Genomic DNA, 26775 nt, shown 5'->3' with positions numbered 1-26775 from the left:
AATGGTACGATTTTGTCTTTTTTATGGCTGAGTAGTATTCCATTGTGTATGTATGTATATATATATATATATATATACCACATCTTCTGTATCCAATCATCAATCAAAGGGCACTTGGGTTGATTCCATGTGTTGGCTATTGTGAATAATGCTGCAATAAACATATCGGTGCATAAACCTCTTTAGATTGTTGATTTCAAGTTTTTTGGATAAATAAATACCCAGTAGTGGGATAGCTGGATTATATGGTATTTCTATTTTTAATTTTTTGAGAAATCTCCACACTGTTTTCTGTAGTGGCTGCACCAGTTTGCATTCCCACTAGGAGTGTGTGAGGGTTCCCTTGTCTCCACATCCTCTCCAACATTTGTTCTTTTTTGTCTTGGTGATTATAGCCATTCTAACAGGTGTAAGATGATATCTCATGGTAGTTTTGTTTGCATTTCCCTGATGATTAGTGATGTTGAACATCTTTTCATGTGTCTGTTGGCTATCTGTATATCTTCTTTGGAAAAATGTCTGTTCGTATCCTTTGCCCACTTTTTGATTGGGTTGTTTGTTTTTTTGTTGTAGAGTTGTATGAGTTCTTTATATATTTTGGAGAGTAACCCCTTTTTGAATATGATTTGCAAATATTTTCTCCCAGTTGGTGGGTTATCTTTTTGTTTTGTTCATGATTTCCTTTGCCTTGCAGAAGATTTTGGGTCTGATGTAATCCCATTTGTTAACTTTTTCTTTTGTTTCCCTTGCCTGAGTAGACATGGTATTTGAAAAGATGCTGCTAAGACCGATGTTGAAGAAGAGTGTACTACCTGTATTTTCTTATAAGAGTTTTATGGTTTCAAGTCTTATATTCAAGTCTTTACTCTATTTTGAGTTCATTTTTGTGTATGGTGAAGATAATGGTCTATTTTCATTCTTTTGCAAGTGGCTGTCCTGTTTTCCCAACACCATTTATTGAAGAGACTTTCTTTTCTCCGCGTATGTTCTTGGCTCCTTTGTTGAAGATTAACTTTCCATAGATATATGGTTTTATTTCTGGGCTTTTGATTCTGTTCCATTGGGCTGTGTGTCTTTTTTTGTGCCAGTACCATTCTGTTTTGATTACTATAGCTTTGTAGTATATTTTAAAGTCATAGATTGTGATGCCTCCAGCTTTGTTCTTTTTTCTCAGGATTGCTTTGGCTATTCAGGGTCTTTTGTTGTTCCATATAAATTTTACGATTCTTTGTTCTATTTCCATGAAGAATGTCATTGGGATTCTGATTGGGATTGCATTGAATCTGTAGGTTGCTTTATGTAATATGGACATTTTAACTATATTTATTGTTTCAATCCAAGAGCATAGAATATCTTTCCATTTCTTTATATCTTCTTCAACTTTTTTCAATAATGTTTTATAGTTTTCAGTGTATAGGTCTTTCACCTCCTTGGTTACATTTATTCCTATATATTTTATTCTTTTTGTTGCAATTGTAAATGGGATTGTATTCTTGACTTCTTTTTCTACTAGTTCATTATTAGTTTATAGAAATGCAACTGATTTTTATAAGTTGGCTTTGTACCCTGAAACTTTGCTGTAGTTGTTGATTATTTCTAGTAGTTTTCTGGTAGATTCTTTAAGGTTTTCTATGTATAGAATCATGTAACCTGCAAACAGCGAGAGTTTCATTTCTTCCTTTCTAATTTGGATATGTTTTATTTCTTTTTCTTGCTTAATTGCTCTGGCCAAAACCTGCAGTACTATGTTGAATAAGAGTGGTGAGAGTGGGCACCCTTGTCTTGTTCCTGCTCTCAGAAGGATGGCTTTCAGTTTTTGCCCATTAAGTATGATGTTGGCTGTGGGTTTATCATATATGGCCTTTATTATGTGGAGGTACTTTCCTTCTATGCCCCTTTTATTGAGAGATTTTATCATCAATAGATGTCAAATGCTTTCTCTGCATCTATTCAGATGATCATGTGATTTTTATTTCTCATTTTGTTAATGTGGTATCACATTGATTTGCAGATGTTAAACCATCCCTGCATCCCTGGCATAAATCCCACTTGATCATGGTACATGATCCTTTCAATGTATTGCTGTATTCAGTTTGCCAAAATTTTGTTGAGGATTTTTGCATCTATGTTCATCAGCCATATTGGCCTGTGATTTTCCTTCTTTGTGCTGTCCTTGCCTGGTTTTAGTATCAGGGCAATGTTAGCCTCATAGAATGAGTTAGGAAGCATTCCGTCTTCAGTGTTTTGGAATAGTTTGAGGATAGATATTACATCTTCTTTGAGTGTTTGGTAGAATTCTCAAGAGAAGCCGTCTGGTCCTGAACTTTTGTTATTTTGGAGGTTTTAGATTACTGTTTTGATTTCTTTACTTGTGATTGGTCTGTTCAGAGTCTCTATTTCTTCTTGATTCAGTTTTGGGAAATTGTATGAGTCTAAGAATTTATCCATTTCTTCTAGGTTATCCAATTTGTTGGCATATATTTTTTCATAGTATTCTCTTATAATCCTTTGTATTTCTACAGTATCCATTGTAATTTCTCCTCTTTCATTTCTAATTTTATTTATTTGAGCCTTCTTTCTTTTTTTCTTAGTAAGTCTGGCTAACAGTTTGTCAATTCTGTTTATCTTCTCAAAGAACCAGCTCTTAGTTTCATTGATCCTTTCCACTATTTTTTAGTCTCTATTTCATTTATTTCTGCTCTAATTTTTATTAATTTCCCTCCTTCTGCTGACTTTGGGCTTTGTTTGTTCTTCTTTTCCTAGCTCTGTTAGGTGTAGTTTAAGATTACTTATTTGAGAATTTTCTTGTTTGTTGAGGTGGGTCTGTATTGTTATGAATTTCCCTCTTAGAACTGCTTTTGCCCCATCCCATAAGAGTTAGAATGTTGTATTTTCATTTTCATTTGTCTCCAGGTATTTTTAAATTTCTCCTTTGATTTATTCATCTATCCATTAGTTGTTTGGTAGCATGTCGTTTAGTCTCCATATATTTGTCACTTTCTCAGCTTTTTTCTTGTAGTTGATTTCTAGTTTCATAGCATTGTGGTTGGAAAAGATTGTTGATATGATTTTAATCTTCTTAAATTTATTGAGGCTTGCTTTCTTCCCCAACATATGGTCTATCTTTGAGAATGTTCCATGTGCACTTGAGAAGAATGTCTATTCTACTGTTTTTGGATGGAATGCCCACTATATATCTATTAAGTCCATCTGATCAAGTGTTTCATTTAAATCCACTATTTCCTTGTTGACTTTCTGTCTAGACGATCTACCCATTGATGTAAGTGGGATGATGAGGTCTGCCACTATTATTGTGTTGCTGTTAATTCCTCCCTTTAGGTCTGTTAATAGTTACCTTATATACTTTGGTCCTCCTCTGTTAGGTGCATATATACTCATAAGTGTTATGGCCTCTTGGTGGAAAGTCCCTTTTGTCATTATCATTATATACTGCCCCTCTTTGTCTCTCATTGTCTTTTTAATCTTGAAATCTTCTTTGTCTGATATAAATATGGCAACACCTGCTTTCTTGTGCTTGCCATTTGCTTGGAGTATCATCTTGCATCCCTTCACTCTGAGCCTATGTTTGTCTTTAGAGCTGAGATGTGTTTCCTAGAGGGAGCATATTGTTGGGTCTTGTTTTTTAATCCATACAGCTACCCTGTGTCTTTTGATTGCAGAATTCAATCCGTTTACATTTAGAATGATTATTGAAATATGAGGGCTTAATATCGCCATTTTATCTCTTGTCTTCCAGTTGTTCTATATTGCCATTTTTTCTCTTCCTTTGTATTTCTGACTGCCATTTCATTTTGGTGGTTTTCTCTGGTGGTTTTCTCCTTTTTTATGAGTTGTAGAGCCATATTATTTGACCAGGAACATATTTATTATATAATTTTCAAGTCATAGAAAAGTATAGCAGATCCCATTTTTGAAAACATTTTATTAGTGTTTTCTTCCAGCTCCCTATTACATAATCATTTTTTAAATTGTTACTGTTGCTTCATTATGGTCATCATGCAACTATGCTGTTAATTTTCCCATCCAAAAAAAAGGGCACAAAACAGAAATTTCTGTTGACTCTACTTCCCCCACCAGCTACCACCCCATTTCTTTGTTACCCTTTGCAGTAAAGCCCCTTTAAATCCTCCTCTCTTAAAGCTACTCCAGTCAGGTTTTGTACATGTCAAGGTCGCCAGTGCCCTCCATATTGCTAAGCCCCATAGTCATTTCTGTCCTCATCTTATGGGCTCCAGCAGCAGCATATAACACAGCGGGCCACTCTCTCTTCCTTGTATGAGTTTTCAGCTGGCTTCCAGAACTCTACCCTCTCTTGGATCTCCTCCTGCCTCATTGCTTCCTCCTTCTCAGTCTTTGCTTCATCCTCCTCTTCTTCTCAACTTTTTTATGTTAGGTCTCTTATCTGCCTATACTCATTCCTTTGACCTTATCCAGTCATGGCTTTAAGCACCATCTACCCTAGCCTAGGCCTCTCCCCTAAACTCCTGACTCATAAATCCTACTGCCTACTCAGATTTCTAATAGACATCTCAAACTCATCATGTCCCTAACAGAACTTATGGCTTCCCCCCATTTAATCTGCTCCATCCAAGCCTTCCTTACTTTAATTTTTGGCACCTAAATCCTTCCTAATGCTCAAGCAAAAACTCTGAAAATCATCTTTAATTATCCTCCTCTCTTTCTCTTGCATCCAGGTCCAATCCTCCAGGAAATCCTGTTAGCTCTAGTATCAAAATATATTTCCCAAATCCAACCACTTCTTATCACCCTCGCTGCAACCACTCTGGTCTGATCCACCACCATCTATGCCTGGATTACTGAAGTAGCTCCAAACTTGTCTCCCTACAGCCTCTTGTCACCCAGGAGCCAAAACTGCCCTTTGACAACATACATCAGATCACATCACTCCTCTGCTTAAAAGCCAGCAGAGGCTCCCCTCACGCAGAGTCCAAGTCTACGAGGTGTGCTATGTCCCTATTCCCCTGGCTACTCTGACCTCATCCTCTAGCGATCTCCCCATCCCTCACTGGGCTCCAGCCTGGTTCACTTCCTTGCTATGTCATGAGAACACCAGGCCCATGCCCCTTGGGGACTTCTCATGCTGTTCACTCTGCCTGGAATGCTCATCCCACAGATGCACCTCCAACAAGTCTTTTCCGAATGCCTCATCCTCAATGGGGCCTACCCTATCTACCACATTTACAGTAGCAATCCCCTTTCCAGCTCTCCTGACCCCCTCACTCTGCTCTACTTTTACTTTTTTCCATTGCATTTTCTGATAAGATACTAAACAATTTACTTATTAACTACATATGTTTTTTTATTATCCATTTTCTCCAACTAGAATGCATTTTTCCTGAGGAAGAGAAATCTTCATCTGTTTTGTCTACTGATGTATTCCGAATGCCTTGAACTGTGTTTGGCACATAGCAATGCCCAATGAAAAAAAATGTTTTAATAAATGAATGCATGGGCAGAATCCTTTCACAATGTGTATTTATATCAAGTCATCATGTTGTATACTTTAAATATCTTACAATTTTATTTGTCAGTTATACTCAATAAAGCTGAAAAGAAAAAGATTAATCTTCTCCTACAAATAGCATTTCCCCAGCAGTAGTTAACCCATGAAAACCTAAAAATTAAATGAAATCTTTTGATTTCAAGTATGTAAAGCAGGAATTTGGGATAGTGAAAATAAATAAATGCATAGAAAGGGTCTGAACAGATATAAAATAACCCATTAACCATGAATATTTCTAGATAGAAGGATAATAGGTAAAGGTTTTTCTTTTCACTCATTTTTTAAAAATTTTTCTATAATAAACTTGAATTACTTGAATAATAAACTTTTTAATGAAAAAAATAGGTTTACTCCTGAGGACAATAGCAGTTTTAATACATATATTTTTTAGTCTACAGTTTTAACAGTTCATCTATAGAAGAGAACTGGTAAAATAGAGAAATATGGAAAAGGCACCCATTTACATCATTGTGAAAATGCCCTGTTCAGACAGTGGGAGAAATTCTGTCTTGATTTGAGTTCCCCCAAAAGCAGACCCTGTCGGGAGTATAAATGAGAGGTGGCAGAGTAGGGAAGTGAGACAGAGAAGAGAAGGAAGCTGATGAAGACGGAGGGTTGTCAAGCCGTTTCCACCAGGGGCAAAGGGACTCAATCTCATGCGTGAGCTCTGAGACACAGCTCAGAGCATCCTCAGAGTTACCTATCCAGGGGATGAAGAAGCTGGGGTATCTATCCTCCAACAGTGGCTGAGTGCTATTTCTGGGAGCACTTTCAGCTTGTCCCATGTTTTCCTATAGCCAGAAAAAAATCCCTCAGGCAGAGAGTGGCAGTGCTGGCAGTAAGCAGAGTTCTCCGAGTAGAAGTGAAAACCAAGATGACATGGGTGGGCACCTAGAGGGTCTGCAACGGTTCCTTTATTAGACCCTGATTTTGCCCACTAGGAGGAGCTCCCTTGTCCATTGCTCTCTGTTGCTACTGGCTATGCCCCCTGGTGGGGGTCTTGCTTGTCCATTCACCTCCATGGCCACATCTGAAGTGGCCGGTGGGAAGAGTGCCCTCTTTGGGAGACTGTGCAGACGTCGTAGACTGCTTTCTGCTAGTGCATGTTTGGGCACCCAAGGACTGTTTTAAGGCTGAACAACCAAAGTTTTTGTAGTCTGGGTTCATTCCTTCAAATACTTAGTAAGCTTCTAAAATATTTGTTTGCAGCTGTTTCCATGTGCCAGTGTGCACACATAAGGTTCTTTACAGGGCATGATTCTCAAGCTTGATTTACATCTTGCAACCTAACCGCTGTGCCTCTCTCCTTCAACTTAATGGCAACCATCTTGAAGCCATCTGGAAAAAAATAGGCTTGAGTATGAAGAAAGCACCTTTCAACTGATCTTTGCTACAGTGGTGAAACTGTTATTTTGGGTTTTTAAAAAATATTTTATTTTTCCTTCTTCTCCCCAAAGCCCCCCAGTACATAGTTGTGTACATTTTAGTTGTGGTCCCTTCTAGTTGTGGCATGTGGGACACTGCCTCAGCATGGCCTGATGAGCAGTGCCAAGTGAGCAGTGCTAGGTCTGTGCCCAGGATTCAAACCGGTGAAACCCTGGGCTGCCAAAGCAGAGCATGCGAACTTAACCACTCGGCCATGGAACCAGCCCCCGAAACTATCTGTTTAATGAGAAGTCTTAATGGGCTTTTGTTGCTCAAAGCCTTTTTTCCATGTTATCACTTACTCTTTGGGGTTCAAAACAGAAGGCTCCAGATTTCTGGACTCATTTTATTCCCTTTCATTTCTGCTCTTGAACCAGCTCATTGTTGCCTGAGCTTGACTCTTCCTTCTATTGAGTCAGTAAGCAAAGCCAATAAGAACTGATGTGCACAGGCAAGCCCGGTGGTGCAGCAATTAAGTTCGCACGTTCCGCTTCTCGGCGGCCCGGGGTTCACCGGTTCAGATCCCGGGTGCGGACATAGCACTGCTTGGCAAAAGACATGCTGTGGTAGGAGTCCCACATATAAAGTAGAGGAAGATGGGCATGGATGTTAGCTCAGGGCCAGGCTTCCTCAGCAAAAAGAGGAGGACTGGCAGCAGAGGTTAGCTCAAAGCTAGTCTTCCTCACACACACACACACAAAAGAACAGATGTGCGTTAACTTTGGGTTTTCCAACCTCAAGCCACAGGCTCAGCACACATTTTTTGCTCACTAAGTAATTAAGGACAACAGTTTTAATAAATAATTTGCTGTTATATAACATGGGTCTTCATATTTTCAGCCACCAGTACCAATTTTCTTGCCTTCCTCTGTGGTGCTGCATATTTTAGGATTTGTTTTCAACCACAAGTACCCCAATGCAAGGGACTAAATTTTGTATTAATAATGACAACACTTCCTGTGGTACAAATAAAACCAAGAATTTCAATAGCTTAGCACAATAAAAGTTTTGTCTTCACTCATGAAAGAGAGCTGGGTGGTAACCAGGTCAACAGGCTGCCCTCCTCCATGAAGGCAGTCAAGGATCTAGGATATCAAAAGTAAAGCCCCCTCAACATGTGGTTCCAAGGTCGCCCTGGGGGCCATGTCCATTCCAGCCAGAAGGAAGGCTAGAAGAGCATGGATGCACTCTGGTGGGAAGTTTGTGAGTCTCATAAAATTTCTCCTCACCTTTCATTTTCTAGAACTCAGTCACATGGCTCCATCTAGATGCAAGGGGCAGGGTGGAGGGATGTACTTCCTGGCTAGGTAGTCGCAGTGCTGTGCCATGTGAAAGGAAAGAACCAGTTTTTAGCAGACAGTTAGCTGATCTCCCACAAGTTAAACAGAAAAAAATATAAATAATGCAAATTTACAATTCTCTCCTCTTCCCTCCAAGCCCTCTCTCTAATTATTTGTTTGGACTCCCTGGAATGGGGGATGGTCAGGATGCTGTCCTCTGGCTTGAGGGAGGGACCTTCCTCACCTGATTCAATTTGGAGAGGAAGCAGGGAAGGAGGAGGCAGGGTATCTTTAAATATCTGCTGCTTTCCCTGTTTTGGTAAAAATAATTCTCAGATGGAGCACTTACTAACTGCTGGCTTATAGGATTTTTTTTTTGAACAAAGGAATTGAAAAGCTGAACCACTCTGCGCTTTGCTTCCCTAAGCAGGAGGAGGCAGAGGAATGTATGGAAGTAGGAACCTAGAACAACCACGCATGCAGTGGATCACTTTCCCATTAATTACTCTTCTCTGGAATAACAGGACATGGCAGGTGGGCAGCTTGCTCCAGCTGACGGCTCACCTTGGGATAGGTATTGCCTGATACAGAGACAGGGGTTGGAACAGCCACTCCGGGGTACAGTAAAACCAGTTTCATGGGAAAAGCCATCTTTGTTAAAACCAAATTCAGTCAAACACAGAACTTTCCAGCGGCAGATTCAGTGCCAACCACTCGCTTCTCAAATTCATTGGGTCACAAAAGCCCCAGGCACTCTCAGCCTAGAGTGAACTAGAGCAGATGAATTTTCTTGTGTGTAGAATGTGGACTTTTATGATTTAGAATGATCAGTGTCTTACACACACAGCTGACTAGCTCCTCAGACCAAGTGACCCTAATCAAATCATGTAGATGAGGTTCTGGTTTACACAAAAGGGAGTGGGTTGCTCACCATTCAGAATAAGTCTTTCTGTTCTGTAAGTTTCTTTACTCTCATGTTGCATTAAAACACAATAGAGTCCACACTCAACTTGTCAAGGGTATAGCAACCGTGTAAAGTAAGGCACCCTGTAATAATGTAAGGCCCTCAGCAACTCCCTGGGCTCCAGGGCTCTGGGCAGCCCAGCTGTCACTGCCACAAACAGGTGGTGTAAAACAATAGCTCCGCTGAGCCGACTCACTTTCCAAACCCTCTAGCAGCTGAGTGTCCAGCCAGAGTGCCAGCGAGTAGCACGGGCCACCGGTCTGCCACCAGTCCACACCAGCGCCCACAGCCCATGGAGCCCTGGCCGCTCCTTCTGCTCCTTGGCCTCTGCTCAGGTAAGTGCCAGGGTTGGGGGGCTCTCCTTTGAGGCTGGAGCACTAGAAGCTCCCAAACCAGAGTCTTTCTTCTTTGATGGGAACACAGAATGGCAGGGCTTCCCCAGCCCGAGACTGCTCTGTCAGTTTCTCAGGAATGTTATCTTGATTGGATTTGTGGATAAAGATCTTTAGTTTATGTTATCTAATTAAAATAGGAGCTGCCTGGCCAAAAGCTGCAAAGTAGACATGCAAGTCTCTCCCTCCATCACTACCGGGTACCTGAGTCACCCCTTTGATCAGACTCAGCACCACTTCTACCATCCTGGAGCTGCTTTCACATTTGAACAACTACAGAGACTTGGAGTGGCGTCTTATAATCGAAAACAATATGGTTAACAAGTCCTTCCATTGCTCTAGGAGAATTCTGATAGTGAAGAGGATTGATTGACAGCTACATGTGCTGGAGAGAGAAACCTATTCATAATTGTTACTAAACTCTTTCCATTAAAGATGAAATATTTTGTAATTTTTAAACATCTAAATTTAAACTAAAAGTCCATATGAATGCATTCCTGCCTACTTTTTTGTTTTAAAGGACATTACTATATGTAGCTTTGGGTTTGAATTGAAACCATAAAATCTTGCACAGCCCTTGACCTGCATTCAACTCTGGAATGTGTCATAACACAGCAGCTGAAACGCTAGCCTGAATCCCACACTTCCGGTGGAGAGAAACTGGAGCTATCTGCTGATTGCTTCATGTAAAAGTTTACTGGTGAGGTCATCCCAACTGAGAAACAATGCGGCTGACATTCTGTGATTTCCCTTCTCTAAAATTGCTCTGACAAATGCAGGCCTCCTAGGCAAAAGAACTTTATTATTAGTGTTTTTCAATAACAGAATTGAGAGAAAGAGCCTAAACTCAAATAGTTATATCCAGTAGGATTTGGACTTGATCCAACCAAAGCTGGCCAGGTGGTAGTGGTGGTGGGATGCGTGTGTTTGCAAACACAACACTCAATTAAAATTCTTAAGTGATATGCTTATGTATAAAAGTCCTTAAGAGATCTCTTAGGACACCAAAGACTTCCAAAAAGGCATGTTTAGTTATTTTAAAAAGTAGGTGATATGTATTTAGCTCAAACCTAAAGTTTGCTGGTATCGATTCACATGGGTTGTTCATAGACATTTAGAGCTAGATGAAGTAGTCCAACATCTTCCATTTTTTATTATAGGGAAACTGAGGCTGAAAATACAAGTTGACCTGCTCAATGTCACTTAATTTATAACTTTTGGAACGTGATCAGTTGGAGACTCCGTTTGTTATATGCACAGTCAGAAAATAGCCTGAAATTGCCAAAGGTACCAAAAGACACAGCACCAGGTTGAGATAAGAATTACCCAAGGTGACCAGTTAACAGTCAGAATTCCTTTTGCCCAACCCAGTGGACTGTTCCCCCACATAAAAATAGGGATTAAACTAGTGTGGTACAAAAATAACCCTTTGAGGGGCCAGCCAGGTGGCATAGTGGTTAAGTTCGCACGCCCTGCTTTGGTGGCCCAGGGTTCACTGGTTTGGATCCCAGGTGTGGAACCTACGCATTGCTTATCAAGCCATGCTGTGGCAGGCATGCCACATATAAAATAGAGGAAGATGGGCACAGATGGTAGCTCAGGGCCAGTGTTCCCCAGCAAAAAGAGGAGGATTGGCGGTGGATGGTAGCTCGGGGCTAATTTTCCTCAAAAAAAGAGAACACTTCGAACTTGTGGCTGGGTTCCCCTTCTTAGAATCAGTCCTTTGTGGACAAAATCCTCATTCATGTCAGGGACACTTTTTCCTGTCTTAGCTTAACACACAATGATTTCTGCTCTACTTATGTAGCACCTTTCATTACAACCTCGTCTCTCTTGCGTCTCTAGAATCCCAAGCACTTCATTGCCACCTTTCTCACAGCATATTACTTTCTAACTTGTTCGTAGTTATTTATGTAAATGACAAATGTCAATCTTCATGTGGGTAGGAGGACAAGATTCGTGTCAGATTCACCTTTGAACACCTCAAAGCTCTTAATGCTTTGCATACAGTAAATGCTCAACAAATATTTGATGAATGAATTAATGTTACCATCATCTAAATAAGGATTACCTATATGATTTTGCTGAAAAGGGAGACTTTGACATTATTTGTTTGTATGTTTGTTAATTTATATCCTGCCTTTTAAAGAAAGTATTTGCTGTGACTCACTGAATCCATGAAGAACTGGCCCAACTCTCCAGACCATATTGGAGTTGGTAACAGAATCATAGAATTCTGATTTCAAGATCTGTAAGTTTTCTAGCACTCTACCCAGCTTTAAGGAGGAGAATAGAAAAGAATACCAATGAAGCCAATCTAAGAAATGGAGATCTCCTCGGAAATTCCTTGGAGATTAATTACTGAAGGAACAAGGCCCCTTGTTATTGGCAAGGGAGGAAGAGGAGGAAGTGAATGTCATTGGAATGCTGGCCATTCCCTCCCCAGTCCTCCTCATCTCCCTAGTGGACCACAGGGTTGGCCTGCATAGTTTTCCTGCTGCATAATGCTGACCATCTGCTCTATCCATTGCTTTCTAGTATGTTCTTCCTGTCAAACTGGAATAAAGTCACTCAAAAATAAGCAGCCCAGGGCAATGCCAAAGCAATAGCTTCAAACTCAGTCGCCAAGGCACTCAGCGACCCATGCCTGTCCCCTGTCCCACCATGGGCCAGGTGGAGCCTGGGAAAGACAAGGCGTGCAGACAGAAGGATTGTTGTGTCCCGGGGACTCAATGGGCAACTGCAAAACTGCGACAACACACTCCCTTGAAAAGTCTTCAAATGCAGGTAGTTTCGGGGAGATGTCATGTAAAAGCGCTGTCTGGTTGGGCATCTTGGATGCTCTTGGACTCTTGTGGGTTCAGAAAATTTGGGAAACTAGAAATGAAGGGGTAGGCTAGGTCAGGGGTTCCCTAGGTCAGGGGTTCCCTACATAGAGTCCAGGAAAGTCATAATGGGGATATTTATTCTCCCCTGAAAGCTTCAAACTCTGAAAGGCAATGATACACTTACCTTTAAGGAGGTGGTAAATGCACAGGGCCTAGCATCAGACTGCCTCCGTTTGCAACCCCACCCTAACTGGCTGGGAACCACAAACACATGGCTCAGCTGTCCCAACCGCAGTTCTCTCGCTTGTAAAGTAGGGCAAAGACATACCTGAGAGAATTGTTATAGGGATTCAAAAAGATAATACAAATCCAGGGCCTTGAATAAAGCTGTACAGACTAATGAAAACACACTTTTGAGGGATGAAAAGGTATCAACTCATTGCGTAACATGGGTTGTTTCAAGCTGATCCAAAGTCCTTGATGAGAAATAGTGGTTGAGAGCGTGGGCTCTGGGTTTGAATCCTGGCTTCACCATTTATGGACTCTGGGCAAGTCACTTAACCTCTCTGTGCCTCGATTTGCTCATCTGTGAAGTGAGGAGACCAGCAGTCCCCACTGCACCCAGTTGCGGGGGTTGAAAGAGTTAGCATATGCAAAGCACGTGGAAGAGTGTCCGGCACATCACAAGTTGAATATGTTAGTTATCATTTTCATTAATAAAAATAGGAAAGGTAATTTGGACTTAATAATTATTTTGTTGACAAACTCCTTCAAACTTAGGATCCAAGGAGAAAAACAATAAAGAAAAATAATAACCTGTCTTTGAGGCAATAGGTGAACGCTACTAGGAAAAAAAGGAAAACAGCGCGCATTCCATTTTTAAAGTTGTCTTGGCCCATGGAAAAGGGGTGGTGGTTTGAGCAATAACCTGCGGAAAGCAGAGATCTAGTTACACAAATCAGGGCAAATGGATCTTGTGTCTACTTCCTCTCCCAACCCCGAACAGGCAATCCCTAATCCACAGAAGGCTTGAGTTACAAAGATCCTTCATAAGGCACTTGTTGGAATTTGGAACACATTTTCTCACAGCAATAATGGCACCACAGTCATGCAGTTTCCAGCACAGCCCACCAACACACTCATAAAATTAAGAGTTAGGGCAGGAGCGCAACGCAGAATGACAGAGCTCTAACCCAAGCTTTGCCCCAGCCACATGACCTTGGACAAGTGGTCCAGCCTCTCAGAATCTCAGGGGAGAACGTCTGCCTGCCTGCCTGCCTCACCAGATGCTGCTGAGGACCACATAACATTGGACATAAAAGGGCTGTGGGCTCCAAGAGTATTAGATGAATTGCTCTCCCTCCTGAAGGAAAACGCAGTAAAGATTCATTGGAATCACTCATGCTCCAAATAGGAGCCCCAAATCCAGGTCAGAAAAGCACACAGTTTTTACTATATCTTTACAACTTAACTGGGACATGTACCCACCAGCAGCAATATTTTTTTTTAATTATGGTAAAATACACACTACATAAAATTTACCACAGTAGAATACATATTACATAAAATTACCGTTTTAAAGTGTGTAAGTCAGTGGCATTAAGTACATTCACAATGTTATGCAAACATCACCACTATCTAATTCCAGAACTTTTCATCATCCCCAAAGGAAACCCTGTACCCATTGGTAGTCATTCCCCATTCCCCTGTCCCCTCAGTCCCTGGTAATCACTAATCTCTTCTCTGTCTCTATGCATTTACCTATTCTGGATATTTCACATAAATGGAATCATATAATATATTGTCTTTTATATCTGGCTTCTTTCACTCAGCATAATGTTTTCAAGGTTCATCTATATTGTAGCATATAAGAATACCTCATTCCTTTTCATGGCTGAATAATATTCTACTGCATGGATATGCTACCATTTGTTCATCCATTTATCTGTTGGCGGACATTTGGGTTGTTTTCGTCACTTAGCTCTTGTATATAGTGTTGCTATGAACATTCATGTACAAGTTTTTGTGTGAACAATTCTTTTGGGGATATACCCAGGAATGGAATTGCTAGGTCAAACGGTGACTCTGCATGTAAGTTGTGTGAAGAACTGCCAAACTGTTTTCCACAGTAACTGCACCATTTTACATTCTCACCAGCAACACATGAGGCTTCCAGTTTCTCTACAACCTCACCAATATTTGTCATTTTCAATTTTGTTAATTATGGCCATCCTACTGGGTGTGAACCAGCATCAATTTTTGGCTATTTATAGCATCATGAGGTCTCAGGCCAGCAAATCCAAGATTCCTTTACACCATGGCCAGACTCTGGAATACTAAGACTGGCTTTCGTGTGGACCTTTCTTCTTGTGTATACTTGTTCCTAGCTCACTTGATTCAGCCAGAGGAATGTCATCTGTCCAAAGCACAAGTGTCATGATAATCTGGCACACCCCACTGGGAAGGGACCACACCAGCAGCTGCACTTGGAAAGGAGCTTAAGGCAATCATAGCTGCATCCAGGACCCTTCAACAAGGGGGCCTGCGTGCCTTCCATTAGCTGGTCACGCCTCAATTACTCATGTTAGTGTATGTGGAGGGTGGGGAGCAGAGTCTGACAATATGTGTGTCATTTGCTGTCTCAGCTGGCCTCGTCCTGTGCTCCGAACATGAGACCCGTCTGGTGGCAAAGCTATTTGAAAACTATAACAGCGTGGTACGGCCAGTGGAAGACCACCGCAAGGTGGTAGAGGTCACCGTGGGCCTGCAGCTGATACAGCTCATCAACGTGGTGAGACAAGAGCGCTCCAGGCTCCCCACAGCACCCACACCTCTCACCCTGGAGCATCCTCCCCTCGGCTCCCCCCTCCAATCCCTAAAGATGGGGCCTTGTCTTTTTGCAGGATGAAGTAAATCAGATCGTGACAACCAATGTTCGACTGAAACAGGTAATTCAGCTAGATGCTGCATTTATGTTGTTTTTATTCACTCTGAAATTTAACCTGGGCCCAGAGGAAATCAATTTGGGTAACAGGGATATATACAAAAATGTTAAAGGCATATATTTGGAGGTAGTGGGGTTATGGATCATGTTCTGGTGTTTATTTTTTACATTGTGCGTTTTCCTGTGTTAATTAGTTTGCTAGGGCTGCCGTAACAAAGCCACAAACTGGGTGGCTTAAACAACAGGAATTTATTGTCTCACAGATCTTGAGGCCAAAAGTTCAAAATCAAGGTGTTGGCTGCACTGGTTCCTTCTGAGGGCTGAGAGGCGCAATCTGCTCTGGGCCTCTCTTTTGCTCGTAGTCGGCCGTCTTCATGTTCACGTGGCATTCTTCCTGAATACGTACCTGTCTTCAACAGTCCCCTTCTGATAAGGCCACCAGTCATATGGATTAGGGCCCACCTTAATGGCCTCATTTTAACTTAATTACCTCTGTAAAGACCCCGTCTCCAAAAAAGGTCAGTTCTGAGGGATGCGGGGTTGTGACTTCAACATATGGATTTGGGGGAGATACAACTTAATCCATAGCATTGTGTTATCCAGATCTGCTGCATTGGGCATATATTACTTCTATAACGTAGGAAAAAATAGAATGCTTTTTAAAAATGATGTCACCTGCTTGAGGAAATTGTTCACCATGGGTCATTCTCCTTTCCTTGGGGTGGGCAGTGTGGTGTGGTAGATCTGCCGCCACCCATGGCATGACTTGGGAGTACCTTTGTTTTCTCATATGTAAAATGGGGTCAATAGTCACTCTTATCTCATAGGACTGTTTTGAGGACTAAACGATGAATATAGGTAAAGTGCTTAGCACAGTGTCTGCATGTGGTCAGTGCTACATACGTGTTCACTGTGACTGTTTACTCAAGTGAAACCTGAATTCTGAATCGAACCTTTTTTTCTGGAGCACAATTTCTGTCCATATCTGAATAACCATAACCATCAGAGCTCTTGATAACCTTAGATTTTCTTTAATGTTTTTAGCTTTTTAATTGGCTAAATGTCTTCATTTTTAGCAATGGGTGGATTACAACCTAAAATGGAATCCAGCCGACTATGGCGGCGTGAAAAAAATCCACATTCCCTCGGAAAAGATCTGGCGCCCAGACCTTGTTCTCTATAACAAGTAAGCAAAACAGACAGGACGGGGGGACATCCCCAGGGCAGGTGGAGCCGAGCGCCCTAACGGAAGGGGCGCCACTCTCGGTATGCTTCTCACCACTGTTCACATTAAATAACCCTTAGCAGCCAGGAGCCAAGTTGACATGCTAGGGGTGCCATATGGTGTCTCATGTTATGAATAGAAACAATTATCAGAGCCAAATTGAATCAGGGCTGTGGGGTGGGGGACATTTAATCCCTGAGAGCTCCTGAAGGGTGTGTGGCAACCATCCAAGGAACCCAAACTTCATATAATTGAGTTCTTTGGAATTAAATGTCCTTCTTACCAATAGGTCTGAACCTCCCGGGGTTGTTATTCATCACATCTTCACAGCATCCCAAGACACTGAGCGCTGGTGATGGCCTGGATGCCTGTGTAGGCCGATCTACTGGGCTCTGTGACAGACTGCATGTGGTGAAGTTATAATGTGATTCAAGACACTCCGGTTTAATGACACGTTCATTATCATACGCCCTTCATTTGTCAGGGAATGTTCATTTCAAAGAGCATCCTTCCCAGGCAGGAGTGTTCGACATGCGCCTAGAGGATCTGCTGTCTGACATTATTCAGCGTGTGTCTGGGGCGAGCAGGCTGTGCATTCTAGCAGACTTTCCAGGAAAGGTGGCAAGGGCTAGTGAGTGGAAACCATGTCCTTCAAGGCCAACTCTCCCCAACTGCGATTTTCTACTATGTATTTTCCAATTATACCTGGGATTCTAGCTTGAGCCAAATTATCCACTCACTTGCGTAACCTTTTCAGACAAAAATACTGATAGAGCAGAGTGTCTGGTGTTAGTTTTCTCTTTCAGTAAGAATCTGAGGGATGCAATTAAAATCCTCTGGTCCTTTGGACAAGTCATTCAGGAACACCCTGCTGGGGAGAGGCCCCTGTTTTACCTGTTCATAGGGAGAAACTTAGATGATCCTATGGCCCTCTGCTTTTTGGGGCCTTTTCAGGAAGATCCAAAACTGCATAGATTTCTGGATAGAGCCCCACCTCCATCCCAAAGAAAAATCAATGAGAAAAAAATTTTCTCGATTCATGAGGTGAGGCACCAGCAAATGCCATATGTCCCTGAAACCCCCCGAGGCAGACCCCACCCACCTGTTCGGCATCTATTCTAATGTCCTGCTCTTGGCCAAGGCCCTGGGACCAGGCTGTTTGTGGAACGAGTAGACTGCCCACTGAATAAGGCCTGCAGTAGTGGCTTATTGTTATTTTTTAACATCTACCATTTTTTTAAAGAGAAATTATTGCCAACATTTGAAAATCAGGAAATGTCACATTAAACCTGGATTTTTAGCCTCTCTAGAAAAATCCAACATTCAAAAATCTAGAAATTTTGGATTAAAAAATCTAGATTTCCAGCTTCTGAGGAAAAATCCAAATATCTGGCGACATTGGGCCTTCGGTCCCGCGCGGACACCACAGGCAGAGCTGAGTGCGCCTCCCTTGGAGGAGAAAGGGGCTGACCCTTTACCACAGTCTCAGCCCCACACTCCTTCCAGACTGCCTGGCCCTGGATGCATCTGAGCTTGTGACCCCACCCCACTGAGTTCTAAATAGTCCTCAAAAAGTTAGTAGAGGGGGCTGGCCCGGTGGTGCAGCAGTTAATTTCCCATGTTCCGCTTCTCAGTGGCCTGGGGTTCGCTGGTTCGGATCCCAGGTGCGGACATGGCACCACTTGTCAAAAGCCATGCTGTGGCAGGCGTCCCACATATAAAGTAGAGGAAGATGGGCATGGAATGTTAGCTCAGGGCCAGTCTTCCTCAGCAAAAAGAGGAGGACTGCAGTAGTTAGCTCAGGGCTAATCTTCCTCAAAAAAAAAAAAAGTTAGTAGACCTCTTCCTTAACCTGCTTGTCACAGGGATGAGCCCCTGGAGGAATTTTTATTTAAAACCAGTTTTTTTTTTCCCAGTTAACTTTCAAAGTATATCAGAAAAGAGATAGATGGAGATTGATATTGCAAATACTACTGAGGACTGGGAAGAAAAAATCTGGGATGCAGTGCATCAGTGGTACCTGTTGTTTCTTTAAAACCATAGATTCCCAACTTCTTCCCCAGATAATTTGATTCAACACTTAGACAGTGCTCAGGAATCTATATTTTAACAAGCACCCCAGTGATTCTTATTATTAGACAAATTTGGGAAACTGCCATAGATAAAAAGTGAGCTACCCAAAAGCAAGCTTCTATAATTAGCACCTGAATAATTAACAGCTGTCTCCTGTTAATATCCCCAAGCAGAACCGAAGGCTCATCCACCATTTGGAGCCATGTTCCTCTTTTATCCCAACTGTAGTGCAGACGGTGACTTTGCCATTGTGAAGTTCACCAAAGTGCTCCTGGACTACACCGGCCATATCACGTGGACACCTCCAGCCATCTTTAAAAGCTACTGTGAGATCATCGTCACCTACTTTCCCTTTGATGAACAGAACTGCAGCATGAAGCTGGGCACCTGGACCTATGATGGCTCTGTGGTGGCTATCAACCCGGTAGGTGGTGACCTTGTGTGAAGAGGTTGGATTCAGGAAAGGTGTGACTCAGGTCTCCGACTCTGTCCCTTGATAATCATAGGCTCTCGGCACCAGTTAGAACTCTGGGAATCATCTAGTTTGTTCTCAGTTAACTGGGAAGATTTTCAATGCCCTGCACATGAGAACTACCTGAGAGCCTAAATGAATTCCCTATGCCCAGGCTCTGTCCCAATAATCCTAATTTTATCAGTGTGGGGTGGGGGCCAGGGTACTGATGTGTTTTAAAGCTCCCACATGACTTGAATGTGTAGTCAACATGGAGAACCCCAATAGTCCAAACCCCCTTATTTTATAGGAAAGGAACCCAAGACCCCAAAGTGGAAGTGACCCAGGCTCCCTCCTGGGTGTGTAACAGACAGCACTGGTATCAGTTGCCTTGTCATAGCTGATTACAAAACCCTGTCCCTCCTCATGGTGGCATGGCTGGGATTTCAGTTTCATTCCATCTTCCAGGAAAGCGACCAGCCTGACCTGAGCAACTTCATGGAGAGTGGGGAGTGGGTGATCAAGGAGTCCCGGGGCTGGAAGCACTGGGTGTTCTACGCCTGCTGCCCCTCCACGCCCTACCTGGACATCACCTACCACTTCGTCATGCAGCGCCTGCCCCTCTACTTCATCGTCAATGTCATCATTCCCTGCCTGCTCTTCTCCTTCTTAACCGGCCTGGTGTTCTACCTGCCCACAGACTCAGGTGGGTGCAGTTGCCATGGCTGCCGCTGCTGTTGATGCTGACAGATCTCATGCTGCTATTTTGGGGAAAGCCAGAAATAATCATGGGCTAATTAACAAATACAGGCAGACAGACCCAACTCATCATCACCAGGAGGATGCTTTACTCAGTGGTCACGTGCAGTCACTGTGGGTGGAGCTCATAGCTGGAGCGGGCTACAGAGCAGGCTGAGAGTTGAAGGTACCCTGAAGACACACAGACATAGCTCAGTCTAGTTAAAGTGAATAACCGTCAATCCCTATTTGCTGAATACCTACTGTGTGCCCAGAAATGGGCTGGGTAAGGCAAGGATCGCACACACTCCTCATGCCACTTCCCGGATGAAGTCACTTGCTGTATACTGACTAATCCAGCTCTTGCCTCTTGCGCTCACTGCTTGCCACTTGAAAATAGCTTTGGTATATCTGTTTTCCAGATGGCAGCATCTTTATACACAAGACCATACTTCCCAAGTGGCAATTCTTTCTCACATATCAGCCTGGACAACTTACTTACCTCCTACTGAGTAATCACATCTGTGACATAGTTTCACGAAACACCAACAATCTATAGAAAAGGGGAAAAGGGTATGCCTGCCTGCAAGGCCCTGCTCATAAACGATGTACGACAGACACATAGGGAAAAAAGAAAGATGGTACAGACAGTTCTCAAACTTATGACAGGTAACACTTTATCAAAATAACAAAAAAAATCCACAAAAGTCTAAATCCAACTTTCCAACAAGAAAAAAAGATTATGCATTCACTCATTCAACATGTATTTGTTGAACAACTGTGATGTGGCAGGGATACAGAAAAGAATAAGACAGAATTCACCCCACAGAATGTAAGTTCTAGTGATTGCACTCGTATTTAAACAGACATTTTTTCAACTTTCTAATCAAATGAAGCTTCTTAAAGTGAAGAGAGAAAACACTAGTCAGGGCAATATGGAAACTAATCAGAGTTGCTATAAATACTAAATGATGTACACTTGAAAACATCTAGAACAGTAAGCCTGCTGGATAAATGTTAGCTATTACTACCATTATTATTAAGAAATTTGATGTAACTTGATCAATATTTCATATTTATAATTGTCTTCTTTTTCACATTTGAAGATTTTCTTACCCACCAGGTAGAACTGACAATTTCTCATCTGCATCCGCTTGGTATCCTGTATGTGCTCCTAGCATCTGGAAGGATCCAGAATGGGAAAAGCTCCACAGTAGAAAGCAGGGCAACACAAGGGTTTCCCAGGACACAAACAGCTAGACCAGCCCAAGGACAGTCCCCTCCAAAGGCTCTGCTGCATCTAGGTGGTCAGTGCCCACAGAGACATTCCTGGGCTATTCAGCTCCCAACCTTCTTACTTGCCCTCCTTGCCTAACCAAGACTCCAGCAGAGAATGTTCACCCTGAAATTACAGGGCCTAGAGAAAAGGGTGGAGGTGGGGAAATCCCTGGTCCCTTACTATGAAAAACAAAACAAAACAAGAAAAAACAAATCATCCTCTTAGATGAAAGAGAGAAAGTCAGTGATGTGAAATCATCGATTTTGTCCTTTTCTTGGTCTTGGTCTTGCAGCTTGATCCCATAATGAGAAGCTTATGTGTCCCACAATGAGAAGTACCTCTAGGATGCCCATCCATCTGCTGGGTAACGAGCAGGCTGGGCTGCAGTTCAGTTTTGTGAGGTTCATGACATTTTGCTGCAAACAGAAAAACTGCTGCCAAGGGTCTAGCTTGCTGCCCAGCTTGGCATAAGTTGGTTCCTTGAGTTCCACCAAGAAACAAAGTTGTGGGGCACCAGATGAAAGAGCCGTTTCCTGCTTGGCAGCCTCTAACTGAATTGTCCGCCACTTGCCATTGTCAGCAGAGTTAAGGTGCCAAGGTCTCCTAGGAAATTCTACCAAAAATATTTCCCCAGAATGAAGCTTTGAGAACATTCTGGTCACACTCCTCCCACCCTTAGATTTTGGTGGTGTATTCATTTGCTGGGGCCACCATAACAAAGTACCACAGACTGAGTGGCTTAAACGATAGGAATTTATTGTCTCAGTTCTGCAGGCTGGAGGTCCGAGAGCAAGGTGTCGGCAGGGTTGGTTTCCTCCAAGGCCTCTCTCCTTGGCTTGCAGATGGCGCTCTTCTCCCTGTGTCTTCACGTGGTCTTTCCTATGTATATCTGTGTCCTGATCTCCTCTTCTTCTGAGGACACCAGTCATATTGGGTGAGGTCCCACTGCAAGACCTCATTTAATTTAATTACCTCTTTAAAGGCCTTATCTCCAAATACAGTCACTGAGGTGCAGAGACTGAGGACTCCAACGTACAGATTTGGTAGGGAGCAACAATTCAGCCCATAACAGGTGGGCTGTTGTGTTTCTTCTTCATCTTGTCCAGGAGAGAAGATGACTTTGAGCATCTCTGTCCTGCTGTCCTTAACCGTGTTCCTTCTGGTCATTGTGGAGTTGATCCCTTCCACCTCCAGTGCTGTGCCCTTGATTGGAAAATACATGCTGTTCACCATGGTGTTTGTCATCACCTCCATCATCATCACCGTCATCGTCATCAACACACACCACCGCTCCCCCAGCACCCATGTCATGCCCGAGTGGGTGCGGAAGGTGAGTGATTGTGGCCCCTGCAAACTTTGCACAGGGCGGCCATTCCCTTGGGTACATCTACTGGTCTCCCCTTCCACGTGGCCAGTGGGATTCTGGCTAACACTTGTGGGTACTTAGGAACCGAAAGTCCTTTCTGGGCTGTAGGGGATTTTTGCAAGGAACTTTCTTTGGCTCTTCCTAGGGATGAATAACTCATGTATCCTCCCCAGAGAGAGAAGAAAAACAGTAACAAAGTCCACTCCAAATTCAAGCTTAACGAATCTCCTTGGTTAGAGAAGATGAATAAATCACTGTCTTTTCATTTAAATGCTGTGAACTTCTTGAGATTTCTGCTTGTATGTCTTCTAATTTGTGAACAGGCTGCTTAGTTTTTGCTGGTAGAATCATCTGCTGAGAATAAAATAAGAGCTAGAGTTGGAGGGGGGCTTGATCAGAGATTGTCAAAACGTGAGTTTTTATGAGGAACTTGGTCTCCAATATTTACATGACTGAAATTTAGAATGTGTTAACATTTCAAATATGCCAGTCTTTTAATAAAATCTCACAGAGACACGAACTTCCAGGGTCTTTTGTGCAGAATGCAAAAGATTTTTCATGAACTGACAGAGAAACTACTGCTTGCAATGTATTCTTTTTGGAGGAGAAATAGTCCCTGTTTCTATAGAGACAAAGTGACTCCCGGCAATACCTATGTTGCATTTCTTCAGGAACAAGAAATGGAAGAAAACAGTCTAGCTGTTTTGTGGCCAGAACCTTGTCTATTTTTTAGCGGAGGGGTCCTTTCTTTAACCGTAAGATCACGAGAACACGTGGCCTTGAAAGCAGCCGATCCCTATAAGGGGTCCGGAAGCTTAAGCGTCATTGGTGTCTTGAGTCTGATAGCTGCGCAAGGCTCCCTCCAGTGGCGAACTGCTCACATTACAGAAGCATCGCCTGACCACAGTAGTCTGACAGGCCACAGGACATGCACAAAGGAATTTTTGAGAAAATCTAGCATAGTCCTTTTGTTTTAAGGACAAAGAGGCTGAGGCCCAGAGAAGCTGAATTACTCGCCTAAGGTCACATTGCTACTTCAAAGTCTGAGTTTGATGCTTCCCCTGCTGCCAGTGATTCTGATACATGGATATCTTTTTTATGTTAGGTTTTTATTGATACCATCCCAAATATCATGTTCTTCTCCACAATGAAAAGACCATCCAGAGAAAAACAAGACAGAAAGATTTTTACAGAAGACATTGATATTTCTGACATTTCTGGGAAGCCCGGGCCTCCACCCATGGGCTTCCACTCTCCCCTGATCAAACACCCCGAGGTGAAAAGTGCCATCGAGGGCGTCAAATACATCGCAGAGACCATGAAGTCAGACCAGGAGTCCAATAACGTAAGCTTTGTGGCTTGAAATCTCACCTCTGGGTTTAAATTATCAGATGCTCAAGCACAGACGGATGGGTTTGGCTTGACGAGTAGGTTGGTGTTTCAGAGAGAGCTACCGACCTAAGTTGTACCTTGGTGACCGCCTCTGGGCCACCTTAGTAAGTCATCACATTGTGAATAGTCTATTCAAAAAATAAAGGTCATAATGCCAGCCAAGTTATGTTGGGGGCCTCAGGATCTGCAAATAGAATGGGCCATAGAAGGTGCAAAGCATCAACACTGTGAGTCTAATGACCACCTTCAGGAAATTCTAACACTTTCCTCTCTCCCAGGCGGCTGAGGAATGGAAGTATGTTGCAATGGTGATGGACCACATTCTCCTTGGAGTCTTCATGCTCGTCTGCATCATTGGAACCCTGGCTGTGTTTGCAGGTCGGCTCATTGAATTAAACCAGCAAGGATGAGCGGAGAGCTGAGCGGAGCCCAGTTCTGCCCCAGCACGAGGCAGAGCGGAGAAGGGCAGGGAAGACAGAAAGATCTGTCTCCTTGGATACAAGCTCACTTATCAAACACTTAATTTGCTGTATTTATGATTAATGATAATGATCGACATTTACAGATGGTTGTGGCCTCCAAGTGTTTTCACATTTTTTCTCCCTTCAGTCCTGCTCTGTCTGCCTGGAGAGCCAGGCTTTTTCAGTAAATGAAACAGAACTGCTACAAGAAGGTTCATTTCCAATGGCGTCTAGAGGAGTTTTGCCCAGAATAACTGAGGGTCTCTGTTGGCCTGGTTTTTAAATTTTTTATTTTTTTAAGCAAAGAATGTATCCTTTGCTTAAAAGCCAGTTTTGTACCTATTAGGAAAGCCCCATCTACCAGTCCCAAAAAGATAAAGCATTTGATTTGCAGAGAAAGGACACAGTAGTTCAGAATGGCCACCAAAATGCAAACCGCATCAAAAACTCATGTTGTAAAGTAGATTTCTAGAACTGGGAGTTGAGGGAAGGGCTTCTGAGTCTAACACAGCACCTGAGTTTGATGCTCAGGGTTTGAGAGAAAACAGGTGAGTGGGAGGGCCAGGCACTGTGGGAATCACCTCACACATATGGTTTTATTTCACCTTCTTAACTGTCATAATGTCTCTGTCTTACAATGAGAAAACTGACCTCGAGGGAGGTCAAGTTTGTTTCCCAAACTAGTAAGTAGAACTGAGATTTGAATCCAGATTTTGAGAGTCCAACGCAGCTCCAGGCTGGGTCAGTTCATCTGCTCAGTTGGTCTCCTGGCCCCCCTGGCTCAAACTAGGCCTTTCTGTTACCTGCTCAGTGTTTTGAGAGCTTCAGTCTTGGGGTCAACCATCTTTCTGCCTTCCCAGTTAAACTCCCTGCTTTTTTCCCAAGTCCTTATCCCAATCATGTTTGGGATTCTAGTTCTATAAGTGAAATCAGAAATGTGTGCACATATTATCTCCATTTCTAAAATTCTGGACAAGTGAATAGGAGAGAAAATTATTTTTCTTCATAGCATCTTCCAGCCACTACATAGTTCACCTCAAAACTAGAAAATGTGCAGCCCTGGGCTCAGTAATGGCCTTGGGATCACCAGAACACATCTGAACCCATCAGTATCCGGGCAGAGCCATGAATTGCACTCCTGGGCAGCGTGTCTGAACCCAGGTGGTTTCAATCCACTTCTCCATGGGGTTCCCTATCACACCCCTGCGGCAGGACTGAGCACCATCATTTTAGAGTGAGCCAAAGGGAAAACAGTTTGGTGGTTTCTCAAAAAACTAAAGATAGAATTATCACATGATCCAGCACTTCCACTCCTAAAGATATACCCCAAAGAATTGAAAGCAGGAACTTGAACAGATCCTTGTATGCCGATGTTCACTGCAGCATCATTTACAGCAGCCAAAAGGTGGAAACAAGCCAAGAGTCCGTCAAGGGAAAAGCAAAATGTGGTCTATACATACAATGGCATATTATTCAGCCTTAAAGAGGAATGAAATTCTGATGGCTGCTGCTTGAATACCTGTGGATCAATCTTGAAAACACGCTCAGTGAACTAAGCTAGATGTAAGAGGACAAAGATTGTATGGTTTCACTTTTACGAGGTACCTAGAATAGGCAAATTCATAGAGACAGAAAGTAGAATAGTGAGTACCAGGGTTTAGGGGGAGGGGGGATTTCTTGCTTGATGTGCAGAGTTTCACTTGGGATGATGGACAAGTTCTGGAAATGCACAGTGGTGATGGTTGCACAACATTGTGAATGTACTTAATGCCACTAAACTGGACACTTAAAAATGGTTCAGATGGTAAATTTTATGTCATGTGTATTTTACCACAATTAAAAATAAAGAATGAAAACAGTGGCAAAAATGGTAAGTTTCGTGTTAAATACAGTTTACCACAATTAGAAGAAAAAGAAAGAATCTGTTGCTTGCCTAATCCGTCATAGTCTCCCAGGACAATTGATTCAGAAAAGGAACTTAAAAATTATTTCCATTCTCCTCATTTTAAGGATAGGCAAATTAAGGCTCAGAGAAGTGAGACCCCCCCCCCGCCCCCGCCCCACCTCAGGTCACAGGCTAGTTAGTGACAAAACAGGTCTCCTAACGTTTACTTTTGTGTTATTTCCATTAGATTAAATAACCCATCTCTCCCCCCAAAAGCAAGGCCCTCCAACATGTTCCCCACTCACCCCCTGCTCCGGAAGCCAGTAGAGTTGGCCCTCTGTGGATACTGCAACATTACAGGATGTGGCTTCATCGGCCCCTAAACATGTGTTTCCTCAATCTGTCACCAAGTCAAAGATTTTCATCTTTGGAATCTCTTCCCTTAGTTAGGGCCTGGTCTCCAGAAGGCCACGGATGAAATGAGAGAGGAGGCACATCGTGCTGGGATCCATCTCCCCACCTAGAGG

The 26775-nt window shown here is 42.8% G+C and overlaps 1 protein-coding gene across 1 annotated transcript; it reads left to right on the top strand.

Annotated features, from left to right (window-relative positions):
- The first annotated feature begins 9395 nt into the window (after positions 1-9395).
- Positions 9396-26226, top strand: CHRNA1 (cholinergic receptor nicotinic alpha 1 subunit). Its single transcript, XM_014851650.3, has 9 exons — positions 9396-9549; positions 15080-15225; positions 15338-15382; positions 16455-16564; positions 18905-19100; positions 19596-19833; positions 22251-22474; positions 23616-23855; positions 24181-26226. The coding sequence occupies exons 1-9, from the start codon at positions 9507-9509 to the stop codon at positions 24310-24312; spliced, it is 1374 nt and encodes a 457-aa protein (XP_014707136.3). The 5' UTR covers positions 9396-9506; the 3' UTR covers positions 24313-26226.
- The last annotated feature ends 549 nt before the right edge of the window (positions 26227-26775 follow it).

Source organism: Equus asinus, chromosome 4 (assembly GCF_041296235.1).
Source record: "Equus asinus isolate D_3611 breed Donkey chromosome 4, EquAss-T2T_v2, whole genome shotgun sequence".
NCBI lineage: Eukaryota > Metazoa > Chordata > Mammalia > Perissodactyla > Equidae > Equus > Equus asinus.
Note: the sequence above shows the minus strand (reverse complement) of the source record. Positions and strands in the feature narration are given on the sequence as shown.

What these genes read in the sequence shown, in the direction of transcription:
- CHRNA1 (XM_014851650.3), top strand. Translation starts at nt 9,507, where the DNA reads ATGGAGCCCTGGCCGCTCCTTCTGCTCCTTGGCCTCTGCTCAG. An exon ending in GACCTTGTTCTCTATAACAA is followed by an intron (nt 16,565 to 18,904) that starts GTAAGCAAAACA and finishes TCCCAACTGTAG; the next exon opens with TGCAGACGGTGACTTTGCCA. An exon ending in CTGTGGTGGCTATCAACCCG is followed by an intron (nt 19,101 to 19,595) that starts GTAGGTGGTGAC and finishes TCCATCTTCCAG; the next exon opens with GAAAGCGACCAGCCTGACCT.